This window comes from Letharia columbiana (assembly GCF_014066305.1).
Source record: "Letharia columbiana isolate WasteWater2 chromosome Unknown Sc0000047_s0, whole genome shotgun sequence".
NCBI classification, from domain to species: domain Eukaryota; kingdom Fungi; phylum Ascomycota; class Lecanoromycetes; order Lecanorales; family Parmeliaceae; genus Letharia; species Letharia columbiana.
In genome coordinates, this window is record NW_023501091.1 from 184,384 (window position 1) to 207,187 (window position 22,804).

Consider the following 22,804-nt stretch of genomic DNA (forward strand, 5'->3'; position numbering starts at 1 on the left):
GTGGGTGGCTGAGGCCGAGAAACGCAGACGCGCGCTAGTGCTTGTGGCACGAAATACCCACGCCGCTATAAGGGTGGCAGGGTGACAGATTTCCAAAGGGACGCTTGGCTGACTTCTTTCGATTGTATGTCTTTGATTCTGTGTGACCAACTAGCTTGTTGAATCCGGATGTCTCAGGGACGAGATCTCCCAGCGAAACGAAAGTCGTTCGCTCTTTTGTCTCTATTGAGGGCTCCTGGACACTCCCCGTATTCCATGGAGCTGATACCAGCGATGTGGATTTGACGAACGGCGTGTCTGCCTCGGACACCTCTGTTAAATGAATCTGTACGCTGACTTCCGCGGGGCTGGAAAATCCGGAGGAGCAGGACGTCCATTTTGACTTCGGCAAAGACGGCATCGAATCGTCCCCTGAAGATCCCTGGCAGTCGAGACCTGGAAGAAAAGTGCCGCACGGCAATAAAAGATGAGACATTCGCGAAGCATCAAGAGCGTCGTGAGCTATGGGTTCTTCGTGTTCGCTATTCGCGCAAGAACGTGCGCAGTACTGGATTCGAACAAGCAGTGCGCATGGCGACGCAGAAGGCGACTTTGATGGATTTGGCGCAACTCAGGCGTTGGGGGAGACTACGTTTCATACCAGAAGAGGACTGGCTTTTCGGAGGATGCTGAAAGGGTAGGAAGGGCAAATGGAGAAATTGGCAAGGGATGCAGCACATGTCAGTGTGCCGCTGCACGCTTACACGAGATTGAGAACACAGCTAACAAATGAGGTCGTCATCATCCATGAGTGATGTCTGCATAGAAGACGTCCGCCCCAGAGTGTAAGCTCTGCACACAGCCACAACCTTCGCTTGGAGATCACTCTTTCAATTACTATCTCTGAAGGTGTTTGGTGGACATGGGATCAATAAGATACTGGGCCAACAGAAACTATGCTTGCTTGGACGATGCATGGTGGATGTAGGGCGTCAGCCTATAGACTGCGCTTGCAATCACAAAGAGAAATGAATGCTGAGAACCATTGTTTCGCAAGGACTTTCGCTAAGTTGTTGCTGAGTGATGACTTCGAGACGATGAATGTCACAGGAACAAGACTCAGGACGAGCGGGGGGCAAAAGAGAATGGTCATTGTCAGGTGTTGAACGGTCCTGACAGAGACGAGCTAGTCCCGAATAGGAATGCATCTCGTTGCGATGTAGCGAATCAGAGAAACAGCCACCATCTTTGATGTTATTTCCGTCCTCGTGTACGTGATCTGTGTTAGGAGTTATGCTGACTGCATGGGATCGCTTCGTCACGTTAATGTTGTCCTGAGTCATTGCTGCTTTTCTCGTCTTTGCATTTGCTGGTTCATAGTGAGTCGGATGCTCAAAATCCGACTAGACCCTGTTGGGAATGCGCGGCGCTGAAGTGCGTCCATAAGACGGACGCTTACGTATATGTGTATGTAGCATACTGACTGGGGCAGCTAAGCGTAGCCCAGGGAAGCATCCATATTGATCGAGAGGATATATAGAGGTGGTGTAGAACCACATATGATTCAATCAACCTCAAATTTGCTTCTCTGAGAAATCCACTCCTTAGGATGTCTCCTATTAGCATGTCATCAACCATGAAAGCAGCCACTGCGCTTCTACTCCCTTTCGCCTATGCGGCACCAGCATTTCCACCACCTGCAGAACTCATCCAAGGTGTGGTCAACTCTAATATTAGCTTGATTGCAGGGGGTACATTACCAAACAATACGGCAGCGGTAGCCACAGGTATAGCTGTAACGGGTTTGCAACTATTGGCCTCGCTCGAAAATATCGAAGCATTCTTTTATTCAGACGCCATCCAAAACCTGACTAGTGGGGTGTACACCACTGGTGATTTGCTTTTGAACGACACTATTGAAATAATCGAAAAAATTGCTGCAGTATGCTTGCTATCCGCATTATAGAATCCTTTGGGTTCACCACTTCACCATTAACATGATAAATAGCAAGAAGAAGTTCACGTTGCCACGGTTGGCGCTGTTCTCCGCCTAAACTCAGCGCCCGTGGTCCCACCTTGCAAGTACACGTTTCCAGCCACGAACTTCGACGAATTCCTTGGGGTTGCCAATCTTATCACTTCTACCAACTTTGGCAGCGTCATTGGACTACAACAGCAACTTGGCGGAAGTGCTCCTGCTCTTTCCCCAGCAACAACTGCCATTTTAGGGGTCGAGACGCGCCATGACGCTTTTCTGCGCATCCTTCACGGCGTCGTTCCAAATCCAGCACCCTTTGACACCGCGATTCCTATCGCATGGGCATACAATATCGGGTTGCAGTACACTGTGCCAGGCAGTTGTCCTGTCGAAGTTCCTTTACCAACTTACCCACAACTGTCTTTCGATCCTGCCGAACCGCCATCATTTGCGAGCGCCTCCTATCCGTCAACCATATCATTTGCATGGGATGATCAGCAGGCGTGGGTGCAGCGCGAGACGGGAAAGCAACTGTATGCAGCCTGGATCAACCAGTACAACCTGCCAGTGTACACACCGGTGACAGTTACTGGGGCAGGATCCGGGATCACACCAGTGCCGAAAGATATGCAAGCTGTTGCATTTGTGGCATTGACGACGTTGCAGCCGTTGGATTTCACGGATTTGCAGGACGCAACACTTGTTGGTCCTCTTGCAATTGCAGTCTCTTGAAGTAAAATGTACTAGAGCAATTCGGGAATGTACGCTACAGTGATCAGGGAAAAGCCGAAGTTGAGTCCACGAATAGATGGCAGCTCTTTGTACCGGTTGATACGTAGACTTATGGATTCAAGGCACATATTGCTTAATTGAGGAGACGGCATTTGTGATTAAATGTAAGCGGAGCCGCTCGATGTGAAGGATGGCGATTTATGACTGCGGAGTAAATCTCATCCTCAGTCTTAAATCTTGATAGGTTACCTATGTTGATGTTCCTGAACCACGATTCCGCCTGTCCTCCGCCTTACCCGACTTAGACTTTACTTTAGCAGGTGCTGTACTTACTTTATACTTACGCTAATTTTCAAGCGCGTTTGCCGCAAACAGTTCGCGTTAGCTAAGACACTCTCAATAGTCAATACTCTGTGACAACATATTTTCCCACACATATTCACTCCCTTATGGAGAATTCTGGGGGATTGGCGGGTCTGCGAGGTCTTCATCAAGATCTTCTTGCCTTGGAAGCATCCCGGCTGCGCAACGTCGAACGGCTTTGGGCTGATCTTGAGGCGCGTGTCAATGAATTCAGGCAACTTCTTGACAAGCCGGCAAAGAATGAGGCAAGCCGCAAAGCGCTGTCGTCAGGTAAGAATTCTGAAGGCTCAAGTTTGTGGTCTTGCCGTTGGAAGAGACTGACTCGAGGTTTCTGCACAGGGCCAGTTACCGTCGATGAGGTTGAATATGACATGAACCAAAAATTCCAGGAAACCGCTGCACAACTTGCCGATACACTCGATCTAGACGAGCTTGAATCAGCACGGCTCTTGATTGAGTCCGGGCAAGATGCAAAAAGGCTTGATAGGTCGCAAGGTGCATCTGCAATAATACACTTCCACGAGCGCCGACTTTTCCTTCTCGAATGCATGCGCCTTCTGCTTAGACAATCACACGATCTAGAAGGTACAGAAAGTGTGCGAGACATAGCGCGTCAACTGGTCGGGTTGATCCTTGAGACCAAGGACGGCCCGGCTAGGAATGGCTCCCTATACACGCAAAGATGTTTCAATGCAATGGCTGGGATTGAGAAATGGCTCCAGTCCTTGGGGGAGCGTCATCAAGGAAATATAGCCCTGGGACAAACGGCAAGGACCGAGTACACGGAGATTCTAGAGTACCAGCAGTCAAGCCTTGCAGAGCAACACGAATCGTTAGGGGCAATTGTCACCTACCTAATCAAAGCAGGTCATACTGGTGTTGAGGATTTTCACAAACTCCTAGATTATCTTCCACTTTTGGACAGATGGAACAGTATAGCCGTTCATTATGTACCGATGATAACAGCGTTCACATCCCAGTTTGGGTCACCGGATGGAGGCGGGGTGTTGCGGGACGCGAGAATGCTTAATAGCAAGATATTGGACAATAAAGACAAGGCACCGTGGATCCTACAAAATCTTCAAGCCGCTATGATCACCTGGTGGCTGTCCGAGTACTCGGGATGGTATCTCGAACAGCCCATAGGATCTCCTATACAGAACGTCGATCTCGAAGCCGAGGCCCAGGCTCGGTCAGAGGCATTTTCCCAGGCCTTGAGAGATGGCGCATTTGAATGCACTCTTACCGTCTGCTCACAAGTCATCCGGGAGGAGTGGTATGATCCAGCAAGGACGGGATTGCTTGACCTTTTGCTTCGAGATTCGGTGCCTCTGCCCGACGAATTACCGTTGTATTCGACATATTTCCAGCAACTAATAATGGAGCAATTTGAGGCATTTGTAGACACCTTCGTTACCAACATGCCAGACACCTTACGGCGCTTTAAATTGGAAGAAGATGACCAAAGAAAGAAGCTCCGGTCAGGCCTTCCGATGGATGGTGTTACAGAGCAAGCTTTCCACTTGGAGAGGTTTTTAATGGTTATCTCTTTTGCCTTCAGCCACCGCGCCGACGCTGCGCAAGCTTTTTGGGGTGACTCGGATAGCAATCTCTATGGATTCCTGCAGTGGGCATCAAGAAGACAATCTACGCCATGCGTAAGTGCTTTCTGCGAAATGTTGAGTTCAATCTCGGAAGGCGAAGAATCCGCTGGATCTGCGCATCGGTTTCTTCTTGAAGAAGGTAACGAGGTAGCTGCCAAGATACGCAGATCGACCTCATTGAGCTGGACCCAGATCTTTGCCGAGCTAAGCCTCTACACCTCCAAAAGCCGTGAGCAGCCAACTGCCAATCGTTCTACAAACCACTTTGGCGGAAAACGTAATCCGGATGACATCGATGAGCCTGAGAGCGCATACATGCTGGAAAGCTATCTACGACTGACGACCCATCTCTGTGGGGAAAGTGCAGAAGTAAGAGCTTGGATCATGGCCCAACCAAGGTTTCCCATTCTCGAAGTGCTTTTTCAGTTATGCAACAGCACTGTCCCAAGCCGTCTACAAGCGTGTGCCTTCAAGCTCGTTCGATCCTTGCTGACGGAGAAATCGGTAGAGGTTGGCTTGACTGTTTGGACGTCTCTGGACCATTGGATCTCTGGCGCCTTCTCTCCTCACAACTTTCCTAGACCGCCGAAGGCCACAACTCCTGCTGCTTGGGCAGAAGAAGTGACCTTTCCAGCTATCGCTGGAAGCTTTGAGCAGACGTGCGAGTTCATTTGTCTGTTACAGAACCTCGTGCGTCCAGCTGTCCCAGATGCGGGGCTCAATGACCAGCTACCGTTTCCAGAAACATTAGGCTCTGCATATCGAATGGCAGGCATTGAACCGTACATTGACTTCGTATTTGACCGAATTTTTGCATCGAGGCTACCACATGGAGAAGACCAACTCCAGCATAGGATCATGACCTTGAACATCTTAAGTTTTGCAGCGCTCTGTTTGCGTACTTTTAACGAGGACCTCGTAATCCTGGCGAATCGCTCGACAATGGCTGTCGACGAAGCTATGAATACATCTTCTTTGTTGACATATGTCCGCCTACACCCTTTCAGCCGCGTAATGGAATGGATGTTCAACGACCGCGTGCTATATCAGCTCTTCGCCTGCGCTGAGTATGAGATCGAAGAGGTTTCGAGTGCCTCCCCTAACTCTCCGCTCGTTTTTGGTCTTCTTCGCACTATTGAAGTCATGAATCTTATAATCGATCTTCAGTCTACGTACCTGGACATTGTGCGGCCTCTTATCAAAATGCAATCAGTGGGGCGTAGACGACCGGTTCTAAATCCGTCATTAGCATCATTTGAGGATACCGTTGCATTAAAGGTGGACCTGGTAGTCGCCTTGGGTCTTTACTCTGGTGTTGGTATTCAGGAGCTCACGGTGGGCTCCCTGGAGCTTTTGGGGAAACTTGCAAGCTCAAGGAAACTCAACATCCAAGCGACTCCAGGACTGAATCAAAGACTGTATGGTAATCGCTTGATCAGCGCTGTAGAACAGCACGATGGTATCGATCCCATAGCCCGGTCATTGTGCCATGCAATGGAATTGGACTTGCGAGAACTAAGCCAAGGGCCCAGTGCTCCCGGGTGGACCATCAAGTCAGTCATACTAGACTTTTTGATCCACTGCTTATCTGTCTCGCCTGACACACCCACATTAGCACATGCTTTGCTGGGTTTTGCTTGCAAAGGCACGAATGTGGATGTAGAAGAGAGCAGTTCATTTGAGGAGAAACGATCTCTTTTCCATGCCGTTCTAAATCTGGCTATCGAATATCCGGATGGCGATGGAGAGTCTTTGCAGGCATGGGCGCTTGGCATAAAACAAAAAGGCATGCAGGTCCTTTCAATCTTGTGGGCTTCGCCTCTTACATCCTTGCTCACCATGCATCAACTGCAGGCCGATGAAAGCCTCTTCGCATTATTTCTGAGACAGCGGACGGTTGGGCCCCACACCGTATGGGATGGACGGTCAATTCGGGATTCTGATTTCTCGTACACCGAATCCGTGGAGGCGCTGGAACATTGCCTTTGGTATCGTTGTTCTCTGTTTGAGTACACAAGCACGGCAATTCGCTTGGCCGTTGCTAATGGCGCATCATCTTTGCGGGCCAAAATCTTCTCTACCTTGCTCGGATCAACGTTGATGCCAGACGGCGAGCAAATACCAAATGCCACAGTGTTTGATCTTTTCGACTTCATTGAGCTGGACATTGGAGGTGACATTTCCTGGCCTCAGCTTGATTACTTTGCAAGCTTAGATTTCAGCATCAGTACGGGGCCGGGACTCCAGAAGCCTGTCGAATGTTTTGATATGAAGATGATCCACGAAATGATCGCGTTACGAGCAAACGAATTACGAAAATCTGGACGCTTTCAAGATGCAAACGAAGAACAGCGGGCTGGTGAGGAGGCGCAACGAATCTTGCATTACTTCCAGACAGAGAACAGCCGGCAGGTCCTGACATTTGCAAGCTTACAGACCACGAAGGCTTGGGCTGAACTGCTAATCCTTTCTATCGGCACCTGCAGTCTCGACCCAGCGGGCAAAGCAGCATTGATTCTACAGGCCCTGCAATTGAGCACGCCAAAGCTCGAAGGTTACGCCTCAACGAACGTACAAAAGGCTATCGAAATAGCCAAACTCATCCTAGCATTACTTTTCCAGCTTGACTTCGAGGCCTCGGCTCTTGATCGATCCCGGGCTGGAGACGTCGCGAACGACAGGCTTTTTCAGGTCTTCCGGACTGCCTTGCGGGCTGTCAATCGTCCCAATGTCGACATGCAACTTCGCGAAGTACTTTACAAGATTTGCTATCGGTATCTTGGCAGCATGGCTGTCGTTTCAGACGCTCCAATCCGTCGACGCCACGGTATACAGACTGTGAGGGCGACTGGCGAGAGGACTATGAATGTTGTGTGCGATGACGCTTTTGGCGCATCCGCACCTTGTAGGATATCCGCATTGCTTTTGCTGGACTCCCTAGCCGCTATGGCCAAGGTCGACAAGTCAAATTACATCATCGACTCCTTGGTGAGGACGAATTTTCTACAGGTCCTTGTCGAAAGTATCGAGAGCATACCACAAGAATTACGGCAAACAAATGCGAAGGGTAAGAGGACTGATCGAGTATAGATGATGCTAATGCTAATACTATCTTCACAGATATTCCCGTTCTACTATCCTACTACGAGACCAAACTAGCCCTACTGCTGAGCATCTCCCAAAGCAGGAGTGGAGCAGTTCATGTCATGAACAGCGGACTATTCCAAGCGGTACGCGGATCTGGACTGTTCTCCGTCGATCCAGACATTGGAGTTGGTAAGTGTTGCAGTCCAGCCAAGACAATCATACTAACAAATGTAGAAATCGACAACCCAGAGGCTCTAGCCAAGTACTACAGGCTACTTCTGTCCATCGCACGTGTTATCACCTCCGTGGTCCTTAGTCGAGGTCCTCAAAACGAGCAAAGCATCGAAAGCGCAAAGGTATTTCTGACGGAGAATCGGCCTCTTGTCGTATCAATGTTCAAACGGCAAGCTAGGATAGGTGGAGTGTCGTTTGACGATGCAGGTGTTGATATTGAAGAATTGGTGGAGCTTTTTATGTTGCTCATCGGGATGACGGGCTTTTTGGATGTGGGTTATGCAGATCGATACCTAATTGATCGGGTTCAGGCTGACATTGTTTTTAGTATGAAGAGCAACGGGATACCCAGAAGCCACGGAGGACAGCCTTCACTTGATGTTACCTGAGAAGTAATACTGAATGGGGCCGCGGCTATCGACTGCTCCCCGGATCGATCATTGAGAGAGTTTGTGTAGCCAATGTTTCAGGCCTCGGTGGGTATAGAAGAACAGTGTCTAGCCTTGATCAGATTAAGTTCAAACACAGTAAAATGGCTTCCAATACCATTGCATCTCGATATATTGAAAGCCGAACTGACTGCTGACACCTTAAGTGAAATTCCATAAACCTTTCATTCAAGTTCAAAAAGAACGAAAAGGTATAAATGAGGGGTAAACTGGGAAGACACCGACGTCTTGTAAGCATCGACAGGAATCCGCCACAGGCTAAGGAGAGCTTCAAACACCAGAAAAGGTCGCGCAAACAGACACACAAAATCCACAAACACAGCAAATAATACGTCAAGTGGGACTTAAACAAGGTTACTGCGGTTCCGAACATACTATCAGCTAGCTTCACTTCTCCCGTGAATGGATATGCTGTGGTACATTAGGCTCACTATACCCCAGATGGCGCCTGACACTGTAATGTATATTGCCGAAAACCGCCAACACTGCTGTTTGAGGGAAATAGGAGAGTATGCGTGCCAAGCGGCGGCGTGGAGGCCTCCGTAGCAGCCGGTTGCGAGGCTGAGAATTGTAATGGGCACCCATGTATTTGCTTGCCCAACAGATATTTACCGGCCCAATTTTGGATTTCAGGGTCGACGAGATTGTCATTGAGAAGGCTTGCGGGGTACTCCCATGCGTGAATACTGGTATGGAGGACCTTTGAGAAGTTGAGGAGTGTCCGAGAAAAAATGCCGAGCTCTGTACTGATCCCCATTATATGTACTGGTCCCGCATGACCGATGGAGCCAATTTCCATCTCGTTAACGTCGTGGTATTCAGTTCCAATTCGACAGGAGGTTCGTACCACCGCGATACTTTACCATGAGCAACGTTCCTTTTGCCTAAGTGGATACTCTCGGGCTTGGGTCCGATTCCGAACTGGCGGACGATCTCATTTTCCAGAAGCTTCAGATGATGTGGGAGTCGTCGACTTTTCGTAAAAAGCAGATGGCCTTCAATCTTGCCAGATCTAACGTTCAAGATTTGTAGGTCTCCCACGTCAGCCGCACTAGAGATGTTTCCGGATTGGTTTGCAAGCAATCGGTGAACACCATCCATTTCTATGGCTACACCACCAGCTTCGATGTCTTGCGAACCAGGAGTATCGTCTGCTACCCGCTCAACGTCAGCGCGGCCAGGGAAGGAGATGGACCCTGTTCCATCTCCTGTTCTTAAGAAGGACACAATGTTGTTGTTGGACGCAGGAATACATTGTGCGTCGACTAATATTACTCTCTCGATCTCCCGCTGTTCGAAAAAGGTTCGTCTGCCTTCCTTCCTTTTCGAAGTGCTGATCCGGCTGAACATCCACATTTGTTGCACATAGGGCCGGAACCCTCTCACCTGTCAGCGCAAGCGGTTCATGGATATTATACGGCTCTTCCATCCGCAGAATATACATGATTTAAGCGCACATGACATGAGCCGGGGTATTGATCTCGTTCAGTGTGAGAGGTAAGCGCGTTACAATTCGGGCAATGCACTCGATGAGAAGCCAGCTCGCCTGAACGATCGCAAGAGTCTTGGCAACATGGTCGGCTTTACTCTTATCGTTTAAGGGTTCTTGTAAGATATCAGGAAGATGACCATGTTCTGCAAGTATCGCAACGCCTTGTGCTGTGATTGATTGCCGCGGCGAGCCCGGCATATATGGATGGAGATCACTGTCATTGGTCTCGATCACGAAGCCGCCCATCCCGGCATAAAAGTTATGCACCATGGTCCAAGGATACTTCCGGCCGGAAATGGAAGGATTCTGTGACCTCTGCGGGTTACCGATCAGTGTCACGACATATCTTGGGTGTATTGGGACCTTAAGTTGACGATCAAGAAGCTCATGATTTTGCAGTCAATTTTCTTGCCAAATTCCACTGGCCCCAAGCAGTATATACGACCAATTCCGCGCGCAAGGATCCCCATCATACCCAGCCGAATCTCTTGCTGTGGATAGCGGAGTTGCTGGTGCCCGCCTGGGGGATATTGAGGTGCACAGCTGTATATACGCAGATCGACAATGTCACGATGCAGGTACGTTGAAAGACGAAACGTGCCCCGAGTGGGCGGCTCAGAGCTGTGCAGAACAAATTGTCAACACGATTTCGAGTTGAAATTGCCATGAAGCAAGTTCAATAGTAGCCAGCCGTTTGGAGATTGGGCAACAAGTGCATAGAAAGACAAGTCTGGGCATAATGATGAGGGAACCGCATGTAAGATGAAAGCAGGGATACTTTACAAGGAGACATAATTCTCCCAAATCGTAGACGTAGCGGAAATGATTGGACTGCACCCATACCTTCATCCTGTGGTCTCAACAGCATTCGTAACATTTGATGCCATACCAGGATCTTAGATGGAGGAGCAAGAGGTGAGCTGGCACTGACTTGCTCATAATTGCGAGCACGAGTGTGCTGACTAGACGAATCGAGTGGCCGTCGGGCAGTTCCATCTTCAGGTACTGTAGACTTGCACAGCCAGTGTGTTGGTCCTTCGACGAGGCTGAAGAATATCTCTAAACCGTTCATGTAAATCCGAAGCTTAAACCCGAGGTTCAACCTCTTCGCGTCATGCTGATCGAGGTTCACAGCTCAACCACCGCCACTGTCAAACTTGCATTGTTCTCTTGGGATACCGCTCAGATTCTCTACAGGGAATTATAGAAAAGCTCACATATCTCTCTGTGGATGTCTAGATGCCATCTGCCAAGCTCGGCGGCAGTCAAGCCATAGAGCAAAGAAAGCGCAAGCAGTCCAATCCTACCGAAGCCAAATCCGAACCCTATCCTCAAAAGACCATTTCAGAGCTCTTTGCAACATCTAAGCAAGGAGTGAAAAGCCTGGAGGCCAACAATCTGCCCGGTGCATCGCCCAGCAAAAGACCAAAGCACAATCATTCTACAGTCCAAACCGACAGCACCTCGGCGCCAATGCAAACCCTACGAGCCGAAGACATGTTCAAATTCCCCAGTCCTAAACCTCGACAAGCCGCTGAAGTCGTAGATCTCACTACTGAATCTCCTAAAAGCAGTCCAGTCAGGAACAAATTCAATGGCATCCGCCCCCCGAGAATCGGCCCACACACAAGCCCTAACAAACTTCAAGTGAGGAACATGAAACCTGCTCTAAAAGCAGACCCGGATGAGTACTACAACACCGTCTGGAAGCGATTGGAAGCTTCCTTGTTAGCAATCTTTGCGGATGAGAAGCTGCCATACTCGAACGAGGAGCTTTACAGAGGGGTGGAGATTGTGTGCCGGCAGGGGAAAGCCGCGGGTTTGTATGAAAAGCTGAAGAACACGTGCAATTGGAACATGCTACACAACGTTACCGAGCCCTTGACTCGGATTTCGGGCAATGATAACGCGGTGGTCGTTTTGCAGTCCGTGGTACGAGCGTGGTCAAGATGGAACAAGCAGCTGGAGACTCTTCGCTCCATCTTCTATTACCTCGATCGATCATACCTTCTTCACTCGGCTTCGTTACCATCGATAGAAGAAATGGGGGTCACCGAATTCCGTACGAACATATTTATGCCTCAGCAGCTCAAGTCAAAGATACTACAGGGGGCTTGTGATCTGGTCAGTGCTGATAGGAGTGGAGATGAATCAGCGCGCAACGACAGCCTTTACCGTGATGCGATCAAGATGTTCCACTCACTGGCAGTATACACGAAGTTCTTCGAGCCAAGGTTGATGTCCGAATCAGAGCAGTACTATGTGTCATGGGCTGAAAGGACTATCTCTGAAACCGATCTAGCTGGCTATGTCGAGAGCTGCGTCAAGCTCATTGACGAGGAAATCCGCCGTTGCGATATGTTTGGTCTAGATCAGACGACTAATAAATCGTTAGAGCAATACCTTGAAGACATATTGGTGGATCAAAGACAGACACGCCTCCTAGTGGTCGACGACGTTGGTGATCTTCTTGGAAAAGACAGACCGGATACCATGTCACAGCTCTATTCACTACTGCAGCGTAGACGCCTTGGCGGAAAGCTTCGCCCTGCCTTCGAAGCCTTCATTGTCAAGCAAGGCTCCGAGGTTGTCTTTGATGAAGAGCGAGAGCAGGAGATGGTCGTGAGGCTATTAGATTTCAAAAAGAAGCTTGACCTGATATTGGAACAATCCTTCCAACGGCACGAAGGACTGAGCCATAGTCTACGTGAGGCTTTCGAGACCTTTATCAACAAGAGCAAGAGAAGTAACATGACTTGGGGCACCGACAATCCCAAGCCTGGAGAAATGATCGCGAAATACGTTGATATGGTTCTCAAAGGTGGAACCAGGGCCATTCGTACTTCTGGCGTTGGCACAGAAGACGCTCCAAAAGCGCCTGATAACGAAGATCAAGAGGGCGAAAGCGAGGATGAGGATGTGGAGATCAGTAAACAGCTAGACCAAGTCCTAGATCTGTTCCGCTTTGTGCATGGTAAAGCTGTATTTGAAGCTTTCTACAAACGAGATCTTGCTCGCCGGCTGCTGTTGGGGCGAAGTGCGAGTTCCGATGCAGAGAAAAGCATGCTTACTCGCTTGAAGTCGGGTATGCTTGAATCCAGACCCTATTCGTTCGACAACGCTGACGAGCCTTTAGAGTGCGGTGCTGGCTTCACACACAACCTGGAGCAAATGTTCAAAGATATCGAAATGGCGAGGGAAGAGATCTCGTCTTACAAGTCTATGCTTGAAGAGAGGCAGACTAGGACCACATTTGATCTGAGCGTTAACGTTCTTTCCTCGTCCGCTTGGCCGTCGTATCCTGACGTTACTGTCAACGTGCCTGAAAATGTCCTGAAAGCTACGAGAAGCTTCGAGCAGCATTACAAAATGAAACACTCCGGTCGAAAGTTGGAGTGGAAGCATGCCCTCGCCCATTGCCAGCTGAAGGCAGTATTTCCGAAAGGCTCCAAAGAAATTGTGGTTAGCTGCTTCCAGGCTGTGATCCTGACCGCTTTCAACAAAAATGACTCTGTGTCATATCCCGACTTAAAGGCCTTCTCTGGCCTTGGTAAGTTCTAAGACCAAAGCCTTGAGTGACATGCGTTTCCCCAAGACGCCCTGCTAATAGATCCTAGATGACACCGAACTCAAGCGGACGCTCCAGTCCCTTGCCTGCGCTAAGTACCGCGTCCTCACCAAAGAGCCACGAGGTAAAGACGTCAATGACACCGACACCTTCGCAGTAAATCTCAACTTCACGCACCCAAGGTATCGCATCAAGATCAACCAAATCCAAGCCAAAGAGACCAAACAAGAGAATCAACAGACGCATGAGCGTGTCGCTGCAGATCGTAATTACGAGACGCAAGCGGCTATTGTCAGAATCATGAAGAGCAGGAAGAGCATCACACATGCGGAATTGGTGAGTGAGGTTATCTCAGCAACGAAGACCAGGGGCGTGTTGGATCCGGCGGATATCAAGAAGAATATTGAGAAGTATGTCGATAAATCGTTGTGGTTCTATGTGACCGTGCTGACCGATACAGATTGATCGACAAGGATTATATGGAGAGGGACGAGGAGGGGCGTAACGTCTACAACTACGTTGCATAGGGGTCCCAGTACTGCATCTCGAGCGATCTGGCGAACGTTTTCCTGGGTATCCTGTCACGTTCATATAGATTTCAAGCATCGTTGATCCAGAAGAGGTCCTTGTCCAGTGCTCCCATGACATAGTAAGATGGTGTCGCTCTGGTTTATGCTAATCCAATTGCTTCTTAGGCATATTCAAGACCTGAAATGCTGCGTATCTAAGATTAGTCCCTACGAATAACGCCTTCCCGGTCCACCAAGCTCGCCGAGATTGAGAGCGATTCGGAATGAAGGAGATAATCAAGGGCATGGAGCCTTGAAATTCATCTCAGTTACAAACACGAAAAGAGCGGAGTTCCACATGCCTGGAACCTAAGAATCAGGCCCTTTGGCATGCTTCTTGAGCCCAACGTCATGCCTCAGGGTCGCCTAGTCTGAGCTTGACGCCCTTCTCCATACTTTCTAAGACTCTAAGCGACCCATTCACAACGAAACACCCGCACGATACATGTCTCTGCTTTCCTCAAATCTTTATTCGGTATAAAACTTGTAGTGTAATCGAGCGTCCTTACCCAATCCCAGGAGAGTTCCTTGATGACTATCTTGCGTATCATCTGAGACTCAAGAGACAAGTGCAAGACTCGAGGGTTGTCAGCTCACAACAAATGTACAGTGAGCATTAGGTTGTCTTGGCCCAAGAAAGGCTAGCGTGAAGTCAATCCAGAAACGCTGATATGAACCTCCGGTCATCTTTCAATCGGCCTCAATGTTGTCGGGATTGCTTGTCCTACATCATTTTTGTTGGGCAGTATAACCGTCGCTTCATGCCGACAAAGTCGCTGACAAGTCGTCGTTATGAAATTTAGAATGCGTTTCGACAATGGATGAGGGACAGGCTCCCTGCATATATATATCATCCGTGTCACCCAAAGGCCAAGAAGTCAAATCCTGAGACTACTGGAACAATAAAGCTCTCAATAGAGTCATCACTTGATCAATTAGACCGCCGCTTCCCAACGCGAAATCTCCCATCGACACCTAGCCCACCAATGCCCTTCCTCTTCCCCGAGCTCCCGGGAGAAATCCGAAACCAGATCCTGCGTCTGCTCCTCACGCACACGACCCCCATCCTTACCAGAAACGCCCACCAATTGGGCCCCCCGACGCCCACATCGATGGGCCTCTCACCCAACATCCTCCTCGCCTCCAAGCGCACGCGCGCCGACGGTCTCACCATTCTCTACGGCGAGAACATCTTCCAGGCCCACCCCTCCTACCTGACCTCCATGCTCTTCGCTCTCGACCCCGCACGCACCGTCGCCTCGACCGTGTGTCGGAGCCTGATCCGCCGCTTCCACGTCCGCGTGCGCCTCGATTGCGACACCTTTTACGACAAGCAGGATGTGAAGAGGGTCTTTGACGGGGCGCATGTGCTGGAGGTGGAGGTTTTCCGGTCGAGTTGGGGCGTCGGCGGGTACGAGGCTCTGGAGGGGTACAGAGACGTCAGGGGCGTGAGGAGAGCGAGGGTGCATGGTAGTTTGCCGGCTTTGACGGCGAGGTGGTTGGAGGCGTGTATGGAGGGGGCCGGAGAAGAGGCGGTGGAGGGGTGGGGCTGCGAGGAGGACGGGGAAGGGTTTTGGGACCGGTGAGGGTTTATGCTCTTGTGGGTCCGGTGAGACAGGATCCGGCAAACCATTGGGGTCTTGAGCTGGTGGATTCGCAGAGTTGGAGGCTTGAAAGACGTCTGAATTGAGGGATTTCTTGGGGTGCTGGGTCAGGGGCTTGCGCTTGATGGGGGTATCAAAGGCTTAGAGAGGGTGGGTGGGATACATGTGGGTTGAAGCAAGAGTGGGAAGGGCCTTGTGGGAAAGAAGTTTTGAATGGATGGAGTTTGAGGTACGTCACATTTAGAATTGAGCTGGAATTCGTTTACCATTCAAAGTCAAAGAGGTGGTCGACATCAATGTGCTTGAATGCATTCGTTCACAATCTCGTCCCACAAGCTATATACCTCCTGTTTCTGAAAGCGGATCTCTGTTGCACCGATGAGATTATTGTTCACGGTATCCCTAATCCGTAACGCGCTCTTCCTCGTCTTCCTCCATCCCCTTGTCGGCGTCTTCCAGCTTTCTCTTTGCATACTACAGATCTTCTCTCCGGGTCTTTCTTGTAAACATCGCACCGATCCTCCGCTCCCTTCCTCGAGCCTTCTTTTGCTCCATCTCGCCATTCCTCCATGCCTCATGTCAACTATACGACAAGCTTGCAATCAAAATGAGAGAGCCACTCTCAGCCCTGATACTCTTCGCCTTGCGGGGCCAAACTCGCCTGTCCGGTGCAGAAGAAGCAAGAAGGACACCATTCGATGCCATCACGCTTGCTCTTGGCCTTCGTAAAGGTATATCGATCGTGATAAATCAAGTATCCAGCTGAGCTCATCTTGACAGGCAAGCGCTGCAGTCGAACTTCCTTTTCGACCGATATATCAGTACAACAACCCATAGGAACCGAAGGTTGCTGAGGAGAAGGGCGTGAACTCTGTACCCGGAAACGGGTGAAACCAGGGTTTTTATTGGATAATGTGTGCATTCAATGGTCTCATATCATGTAGAATAGTTATTCTATTGTCATGTTCTGTGAAGTATGTAGGAAGGATGGAGGTGGACTACGTATCTATGGTGTGAAGCCCACGCTAAGGCCATTTGCCACTTGTGTCATTGCCACCATGAGGAGTAGTCACAACACCTATTTGGAACTTAGTAGTGTAGCCATGCTGGCCTCCTATTGGCTGATTCCAACACTCCCACACAGTCCAAATGGTGGGCTGGAAACACTATTAGTTCCAACAGGTTGTGTTTGTTGTTGAAAGTGTTGGTAATACCTCGGTATGCATTAAGACCTATCACTAGTTATGGTATTCCTAATAATATCTAAGGAAGAAGAATTCTATATAGGAAAGGCCTTCATATACCAATGACTAGGCCGAATGAGTACTAGTGGTAGCGAGTGTTGAGTCGTTCCGACACTGGCAAAAACCGAAAAAGATGAGGCTACTCGCATGCTATCAAAACATTCCTTCTCCGTAACCTTTATGACTGCAATTGCTCCCTTTGCTGCAGTGGGCGTAGATCCGGTCATGCTAGGCGTATTTCTAGTAGCAATGGGAGAAATATGATTGATCGATATCTTGTCTTTCCACCCACCCTTCCAGATCTAGGTCTAATTCTTTCGTGTCCACTAGTCTTTGCAATGCATCACATCCCTTGTCCTTCGTCATCGCATCGGCTGATTTCTTGTCTCCTTTGATCCAGAGAATCTCGGTAATTTCCCGTCGGTCGTAAGACTGTCTTAGACATAGGATGTCTATCATCAGTCTCTTCTCCTGAGTCGTCCCAACAGAAAGCCATAGCTTGCGTGTTGTTGGGGATACATCGACCCAACGGAACCTGGTTGGAATGGCTAAATTTCTCAATGCGACTGTAGTTGCTAATCATACTTCGAGGAATAATAGTTGAATATTCGAAATGAAGATCGTAACCGAAGTCTGCTTGCTGATGAGGGAAAGCAAAGGTTGGCTGCGCAGCTTGAAGGCCGACATGCGGCCATGAGGGATTAACGCCCCTGCCAGTGTACTGTGTATAGGACCCCATTTGCTGGTTTTGAAAGCCGATATACGGCTAGAAAGGGTTGGTGCCAATACCAGTGTACTGTGTACGGAAATCCGTTTCCTGATACTGAAATTGGGTATCCGGCAGGAACGGGTCGTTGATGATGCCCGCATCAGGGGTATACAGAGGTTGATGCGAGACAAAGTCTGTGCGTTGAGGTTCTTGGGAACCCTGGAAGCGCGTTGGTTGCGTATAAGAACCATGGCACTGTGAGACTGGATAGGTCCCTGCTCTGAGCACGAGGGTATTTATATAGTACCAAGGAGCAGAAAGTCGTGTATAGGAAGTGCGCTACGCATCCTATGCGTGCCAATGACTTCAGAAGCGGCGACTGCTCGGTGATCATGTTGTCAATGTAAGTGGTTTTGGCGAAGGGTCTCATGGTTGTGTGCGTCGGCTGGCTGCGATCCTTCTTTCTCAGAGTCCTCGGCGTTCCTTAGGCTTTTGGTAATATGTTGCCGGATCTTAGATACGCTTTCCGCTAGGTATGACTTGATCATGCCGAGCTCCTGCAGCCGGGCACTTGTGACCTCTATGGTGTGGCTTGGCTCGATTTTCGATACCTCGGGGTGACTTCTGGCCGATGTTCACCGCGAACGTTTACCTCGTAGATAGGGTGACTGACCTTGCGCCGCCGGGTCGACGGACCACGAGGGGGCTCCAATACGTCCTTGGGCTTGGGGTAATTGCTTTGGCCCTGGCACCGAAGGAGGATCAATGGCTTTGTTTTCTCTTCCGCCAAAGTTTCTGCTCCGCTGTAAACGACGATCAATCAAAGGAGGCAGGATTCCCGACCTGGCTGGACCACCACTCAATCAGCTCAGCCATCAACGCCGTTGGAGAACGTTCTCTGCACCGCCACACTCACTATGGATGTTGTTTTCGCTTGCTCTTTCATGAGAGCGTTTTCTCCTCTTCGACCATGTGGTCTCTGCTATTGAATTACGGTCAAATCTTCTCATGAGCGTAGTTCGGACGTTGCTACGCCCTGCGGTCACAAGTCGCTTGGCGCATGGGAAGGTTTGGCAGACAGTAACGGTCTCCAGGAGCACAGGGAACGACCCTGCCATCGAGTTGAGCATGTTCAATTGGCCTGCACTCCCAGTGCAAATGTTATGGAGAGATGCATTTGCATGATATGGCCAAGGGCACGAATGTTTTTACTTGGTGGAGTTGCAGGCACTGCGATATCTTTGCCGCAGTACCGTGTACGTATAGGGGTCCATGTACTTCCTGGATCGTCATCAGCTGCGGGAGCAGAGCGAAGGTTATTCACTGGACCTGCTGAAGCACCGTGGCTTGGCCCGATGCTTGTAGGGTGAACAGCGCTTGGACTGGTCCAATGCTGTGTCTTGGATAGGTACAACATTTTTGAGGTCCCTCTCCCTAGACTTCGTAAGCGGTCCTTTCCTCTCACTGTTGTCGGTAGCGAGCCTATCCTCCTCGCCCCACGTCCTGCTAAGACGCAGGCATCCCCGCAGCATGGGTGAGCTCATCCTGACTTATTAAGAAGCTCCGACAACACGCATCCCGGAATTTCAAGCTTCTGATTTCGTTCGAGGAAGTCCACAAGGTACCCTAGGATGTATCCTAATCTTCGTCCCTGATCCATAGCCATTCTCACGTTCTTTCCACAACCGCTTGCTGGGCGGCCAACTCCTGTCTGATCCTCTCAGCTGCGGCTAGCATGGCTTCATGTTCGTCCCTCCTATGCTTCAAGTCAGAACGGGAAGCTACTTCGTGTCCATCGTGAAAGTAGCTCGTCATGAGGTCGAGTAGGTCTCGATCCATGTCCTCGTAATTGTGCCGGATGATATCGATCGCTGTCGACATCTTCTCCCAGGCCACTCCCCTGAGGCTGAGCTCGTCAGCGAGCTCGCTAACCTTTGTAAGGATCAACCGCCGTCCGTGCGTCTCTTTGATCCTATAGCAATGTTTTCAAGTGGTTGCTGAGGGCCAGTAGCTCTGTGGTCGGCTTTCGAGTCAACGAGCCACTGTTGTTGCTGTTTTGTGCGGCGAGAGTCACTCGCAGGACTGTACGAGCACTAGACCGCCTGCAACTTTTGTTAGCAATGTAGGCAAATAAGGTGCTTTACGTACCTATCAACCAGGTCAGGAGCCCCGATGAGTTGACCAGGGCACTTGACGGAATCGCCTGTATAGTAACCTATTCCAAGGTCAGGCGAGTTTGCTCGTATGAGTCTGTCTGGATGACTCATTCACAACTGACCAACAGAGTCCAGAAGCCGGTCCAAGCAGCACAAGCAGGGTGAGATCCAGGCCAAAGGGAGGGTGGTTGACGGGTACGGGTGGGAATGAGACAGTGGCGGCGGATTATTGACACCGAATAGGGAGGGGTCGGGGTACGAAACCACCCTGTCAGACGGGGAAGCTGCCAGAACTGTAAGTTCTAAATCGGTGTATAGACCGATGCTAGGACTTATAGAAATGGTGTTCAGTTGACGTTCGTAATGAAAGGCCGAGACTGAGAAGCGGGAGAAGGTCTGTCAGATTGTGCAATGACAGGTATTTTTATTTAGGATGTACGAGCTCAGAAGGTAATGTGTGACAGCAACATCATCCTATATCAATATGTAATAGGATGTCATGTTTGTTGATGGTGAAAGGTTGCATTGCTCAAAGATGAACTCATCATGAACGATATGAATGGGTAGCTCCATCCAGCATGAAGGACCTGGTGGACAGTGAACATCAACGATGATAGATCGTGTTCACCTAAGGAAAGATGTGTCGATGTGGGAGAAAGGAACAGGGAAAGAAGTTGGAAAACTTTGGGGTTTATATACCCGGAGATGCGGGTGGCGAAATGTGTGATGCAAAACGCCTTGCGTGATGTAAAAGAATGAATAACTCCCGACTTCATTCGCCATATGCTTCATCTCCGATTCGATTCATCAGCAGTCTGCGTGACGCCTGCATGGATCATGGACAGTGAATAACCACAGCTTCCCTTTGCAACAACACCAACGACTTCATTCGCTATATGCTTCATCTCCGATTCGATTCATTGGCAGTCTGCGTGAGCTCATTGACTAGCCTGGGACAGTGAATAACCACAGCTTCCCTCTGCAACAACACCAACGACTTCATTGAGTGTTAGAAATGAATGGCAGCCTCCTCATAGGGCGGATGGTCAATTTGGGGGAATCATTCCCCAGCGTCTCGATTCATAGCTCTACAGCAACAGAGTGAATTACCAAGACTGAATGACACACTTCCCCAGAGATTGGGCATGTGATTGAGGCGACATCCTCCATAGCTGTATTATCCAACAGTGACAGCAACGGCACAAACTGTCAAACATAAACAACTCGCCTTTTAAAGGGATCTCTGGGTGGGGCTACACCCTTGACACAATTGCACTATTGGCTTTTCGTTCTTCAATGAAGAGACAAATGAAAAAACCCAACTTCTACCCTCATCAGTTGTTCACCTGTCTGACAATGGGCTTTGACTTCTCAACATGTAGACAGATAAACGGAGTCACAAATCCTGATTGGTCCGTCGTTGGCTTCATCTGCCTACCAAACAACAATGATTTTAGGCTAAGCTGCGCAACAAGTTTAAAAAATGAAAAAGTCCGAGATCCGATTTAAAATCCTTCTCCACATAACAGTCAAGAAGGAGAAAAATTGAAGCCATAATCCCTGAATCGAACTGCGAGGATATATTGATATTCCACAAGCTGAACAGCGAAGCTTCATGTTGCGAAGCTACGGAGAAGTGAAATAGGCGCGCTCTCTTCCAAATGACTCGAATTGCCTTGACATGAAGACTCAGAAGCTCATGGGTACCTACCCCTTGCCGTATAACAGTACCACTAAGCCTATTCTCTCACTACTCATCTCCGGGGATGTTCGCATGCTTAAAGTACTTCATTCCCACCCAGGCAATTGTCACCCACACCCAAGCCATGACACTCGTAAGAATGATCAGCGCAGGATAATAGCCCACGACTGGTAGTGTAGGATCATCCTCCAGCTCTGGCGGCGCATAAGGTGTCTCTCCTACATCCCAAGCCCAACTCCACACATCAAAACAGCTACCCATTCCCACAACGAAGAAAATCCAAGTCACAATGAGGATGATCCATCCCCACCAGCGTGTTTCGGAGTAGTCCCATTCCGAAGGAGGGGGGGAAGGGACAGTAGGCGGAAGCGAGGCAAGTGGGGAGGACCGTGAGCTCACTGTAGTGTGTCGAGTAAGAGGGCGTACGAGCTGAGGTGGGAAATAGCTGTCTGGTTTGCTTTTGGGCAGAGGTGGAATGGCGATTAATGATGGTGCGATTGGGGATTCTTCTTCATCTGTGGTTGAGGCGGTCGAGTCGGCGGTCCTAGGGCGTTGGAGGGATGGAAATATTTGGTTCACTTTCTCCTGGGCTAAAATCTTGGATGGATCGCCATGGATTGGGTGGGTTCCAATTGGCACAGGAGGCGGTACGCTAGATATTGGACGAGGCGTTGACATGTCATACGGAGAAGGCGAGTTCATTAAAGCGACGCCTTCCGCAAAGGCGCTATCGTCCTGTATTCCTTCGACCGAGTCGACTTGTTCCAATTGAGTCCCACGACGCTCTTTGCCCTCAGTGCGCAGCTTGCCTGTGCCTAGCAGAGCTGTTTTTCGAAGCGACCCTTTCCGTCTTCGGATACCCTTCTGTTGGACGGCCATTGCCATAGCGCTGGGTGGTCTTTGAGGGGCGTCTTCCTCGGAAGGTGTCGTGGATGAAGAGTCTTTGTTGACATGGCCAGAGCCCTGGCTCGAAGATCGCTGGAATAGAAAAGCTGAGAGACTTCCTGAGAGACTTCTTCTATGACCGCTGCCTTTGCGAGTGAGGTTACTCGACTCTTGCTCGTGACTACTCGTCTCGGCGCTGCCATCGTTGCTCGAGGTGATGTGACCATCGTCCATTACTTCCTCAGCCGCAGCCCATCCATTCACTTTTGCTATCTTCGTATTCTCAGCTGCCAATGGTCTGAGCTGCTCATCCTGTCCTCCATTCCCGAGGAATATCTTAGCAACTCTCCATCTGGTTCAGTCAAAAGAGTTGTCAAGCGTAGTGCAATTGAGGCAGCTTGAAAGCTGAAGAGAGAGCTGCCACGCGCGCCACACAGCCAAGGAAATCT

The 22,804-nt window shown here is 49.7% G+C and overlaps 10 protein-coding genes across 10 annotated transcripts; 3 read left to right on the forward strand and 7 right to left on the reverse strand.

Moving 5' to 3' along the window:
- Nucleotides 1-1,615: 1,615 nt before the first annotated feature.
- Nucleotides 1,616-2,689, forward strand: HO173_010265 (uncharacterized protein; the record flags this gene model as incomplete). The annotated part of the gene is made up of 2 exons (XM_037312151.1): nucleotides 1,616-1,921; nucleotides 1,988-2,689. 2 exons carry the CDS (start codon nucleotides 1,616-1,618, stop codon nucleotides 2,687-2,689), a joined length of 1,008 nt encoding a protein of 335 aa, XP_037160945.1.
- Nucleotides 2,690-3,138: 449 nt separating this feature from the next.
- HO173_010266 (uncharacterized protein) lies at nucleotides 3,139-8,356 on the forward strand (the record flags this gene model as incomplete). The annotated part of the gene is made up of 5 exons (XM_037312152.1): nucleotides 3,139-3,322; nucleotides 3,392-7,723; nucleotides 7,777-7,932; nucleotides 7,978-8,249; nucleotides 8,306-8,356. 5 exons carry the CDS (start codon nucleotides 3,139-3,141, stop codon nucleotides 8,354-8,356), a joined length of 4,995 nt encoding a protein of 1,664 aa, XP_037160946.1.
- Nucleotides 8,357-9,182: 826 nt separating this feature from the next.
- Nucleotides 9,183-9,782, reverse strand: HO173_010267 (uncharacterized protein; the record flags this gene model as incomplete). Its single annotated transcript, XM_037312153.1, has 1 exon — nucleotides 9,183-9,782. The coding sequence occupies one exon, from the start codon at nucleotides 9,780-9,782 to the stop codon at nucleotides 9,183-9,185; it is 600 nt and encodes a 199-aa protein (XP_037160947.1).
- A 91-nt stretch (nucleotides 9,783-9,873) lies between these two features.
- HO173_010268 (uncharacterized protein) lies at nucleotides 9,874-10,188 on the reverse strand (the record flags this gene model as incomplete). Its single annotated transcript, XM_037312154.1, has 1 exon — nucleotides 9,874-10,188. One exon carries the CDS (start codon nucleotides 10,186-10,188, stop codon nucleotides 9,874-9,876), a length of 315 nt encoding a protein of 104 aa, XP_037160948.1.
- A 199-nt stretch (nucleotides 10,189-10,387) lies between these two features.
- On the reverse strand, nucleotides 10,388-10,990 carry HO173_010269 (uncharacterized protein; the record flags this gene model as incomplete). Its single annotated transcript, XM_037312155.1, has 2 exons — nucleotides 10,388-10,539; nucleotides 10,762-10,990. The coding sequence occupies 2 exons, from the start codon at nucleotides 10,988-10,990 to the stop codon at nucleotides 10,388-10,390; spliced, it is 381 nt and encodes a 126-aa protein (XP_037160949.1).
- Nucleotides 10,991-11,157: 167 nt separating this feature from the next.
- HO173_010270 (uncharacterized protein) lies at nucleotides 11,158-14,013 on the forward strand (the record flags this gene model as incomplete). Its single annotated transcript, XM_037312156.1, has 4 exons — nucleotides 11,158-13,003; nucleotides 13,055-13,468; nucleotides 13,536-13,896; nucleotides 13,947-14,013. 4 exons carry the CDS (start codon nucleotides 11,158-11,160, stop codon nucleotides 14,011-14,013), a joined length of 2,688 nt encoding a protein of 895 aa, XP_037160950.1.
- Nucleotides 14,014-15,176: 1,163 nt separating this feature from the next.
- HO173_010271 (uncharacterized protein) lies at nucleotides 15,177-16,132 on the reverse strand (the record flags this gene model as incomplete). Its single annotated transcript, XM_037312157.1, has 2 exons — nucleotides 15,177-15,779; nucleotides 16,004-16,132. 2 exons carry the CDS (start codon nucleotides 16,130-16,132, stop codon nucleotides 15,177-15,179), a joined length of 732 nt encoding a protein of 243 aa, XP_037160951.1.
- A 3,148-nt stretch (nucleotides 16,133-19,280) lies between these two features.
- HO173_010272 (uncharacterized protein) lies at nucleotides 19,281-19,493 on the reverse strand (the record flags this gene model as incomplete). The annotated part of the gene is made up of 1 exon (XM_037312158.1): nucleotides 19,281-19,493. The coding sequence occupies one exon, from the start codon at nucleotides 19,491-19,493 to the stop codon at nucleotides 19,281-19,283; it is 213 nt and encodes a 70-aa protein (XP_037160952.1).
- A 91-nt stretch (nucleotides 19,494-19,584) lies between these two features.
- HO173_010273 (uncharacterized protein) lies at nucleotides 19,585-19,879 on the reverse strand (the record flags this gene model as incomplete). Its single annotated transcript, XM_037312159.1, has 2 exons — nucleotides 19,585-19,714; nucleotides 19,761-19,879. The coding sequence occupies 2 exons, from the start codon at nucleotides 19,877-19,879 to the stop codon at nucleotides 19,585-19,587; spliced, it is 249 nt and encodes an 82-aa protein (XP_037160953.1).
- Nucleotides 19,880-21,518: 1,639 nt separating this feature from the next.
- Nucleotides 21,519-22,589, reverse strand: HO173_010274 (uncharacterized protein; the record flags this gene model as incomplete). Its single annotated transcript, XM_037312160.1, has 1 exon — nucleotides 21,519-22,589. The coding sequence occupies one exon, from the start codon at nucleotides 22,587-22,589 to the stop codon at nucleotides 21,519-21,521; it is 1,071 nt and encodes a 356-aa protein (XP_037160954.1).
- Between the last annotated feature and the right edge of the window lie 215 nt (nucleotides 22,590-22,804).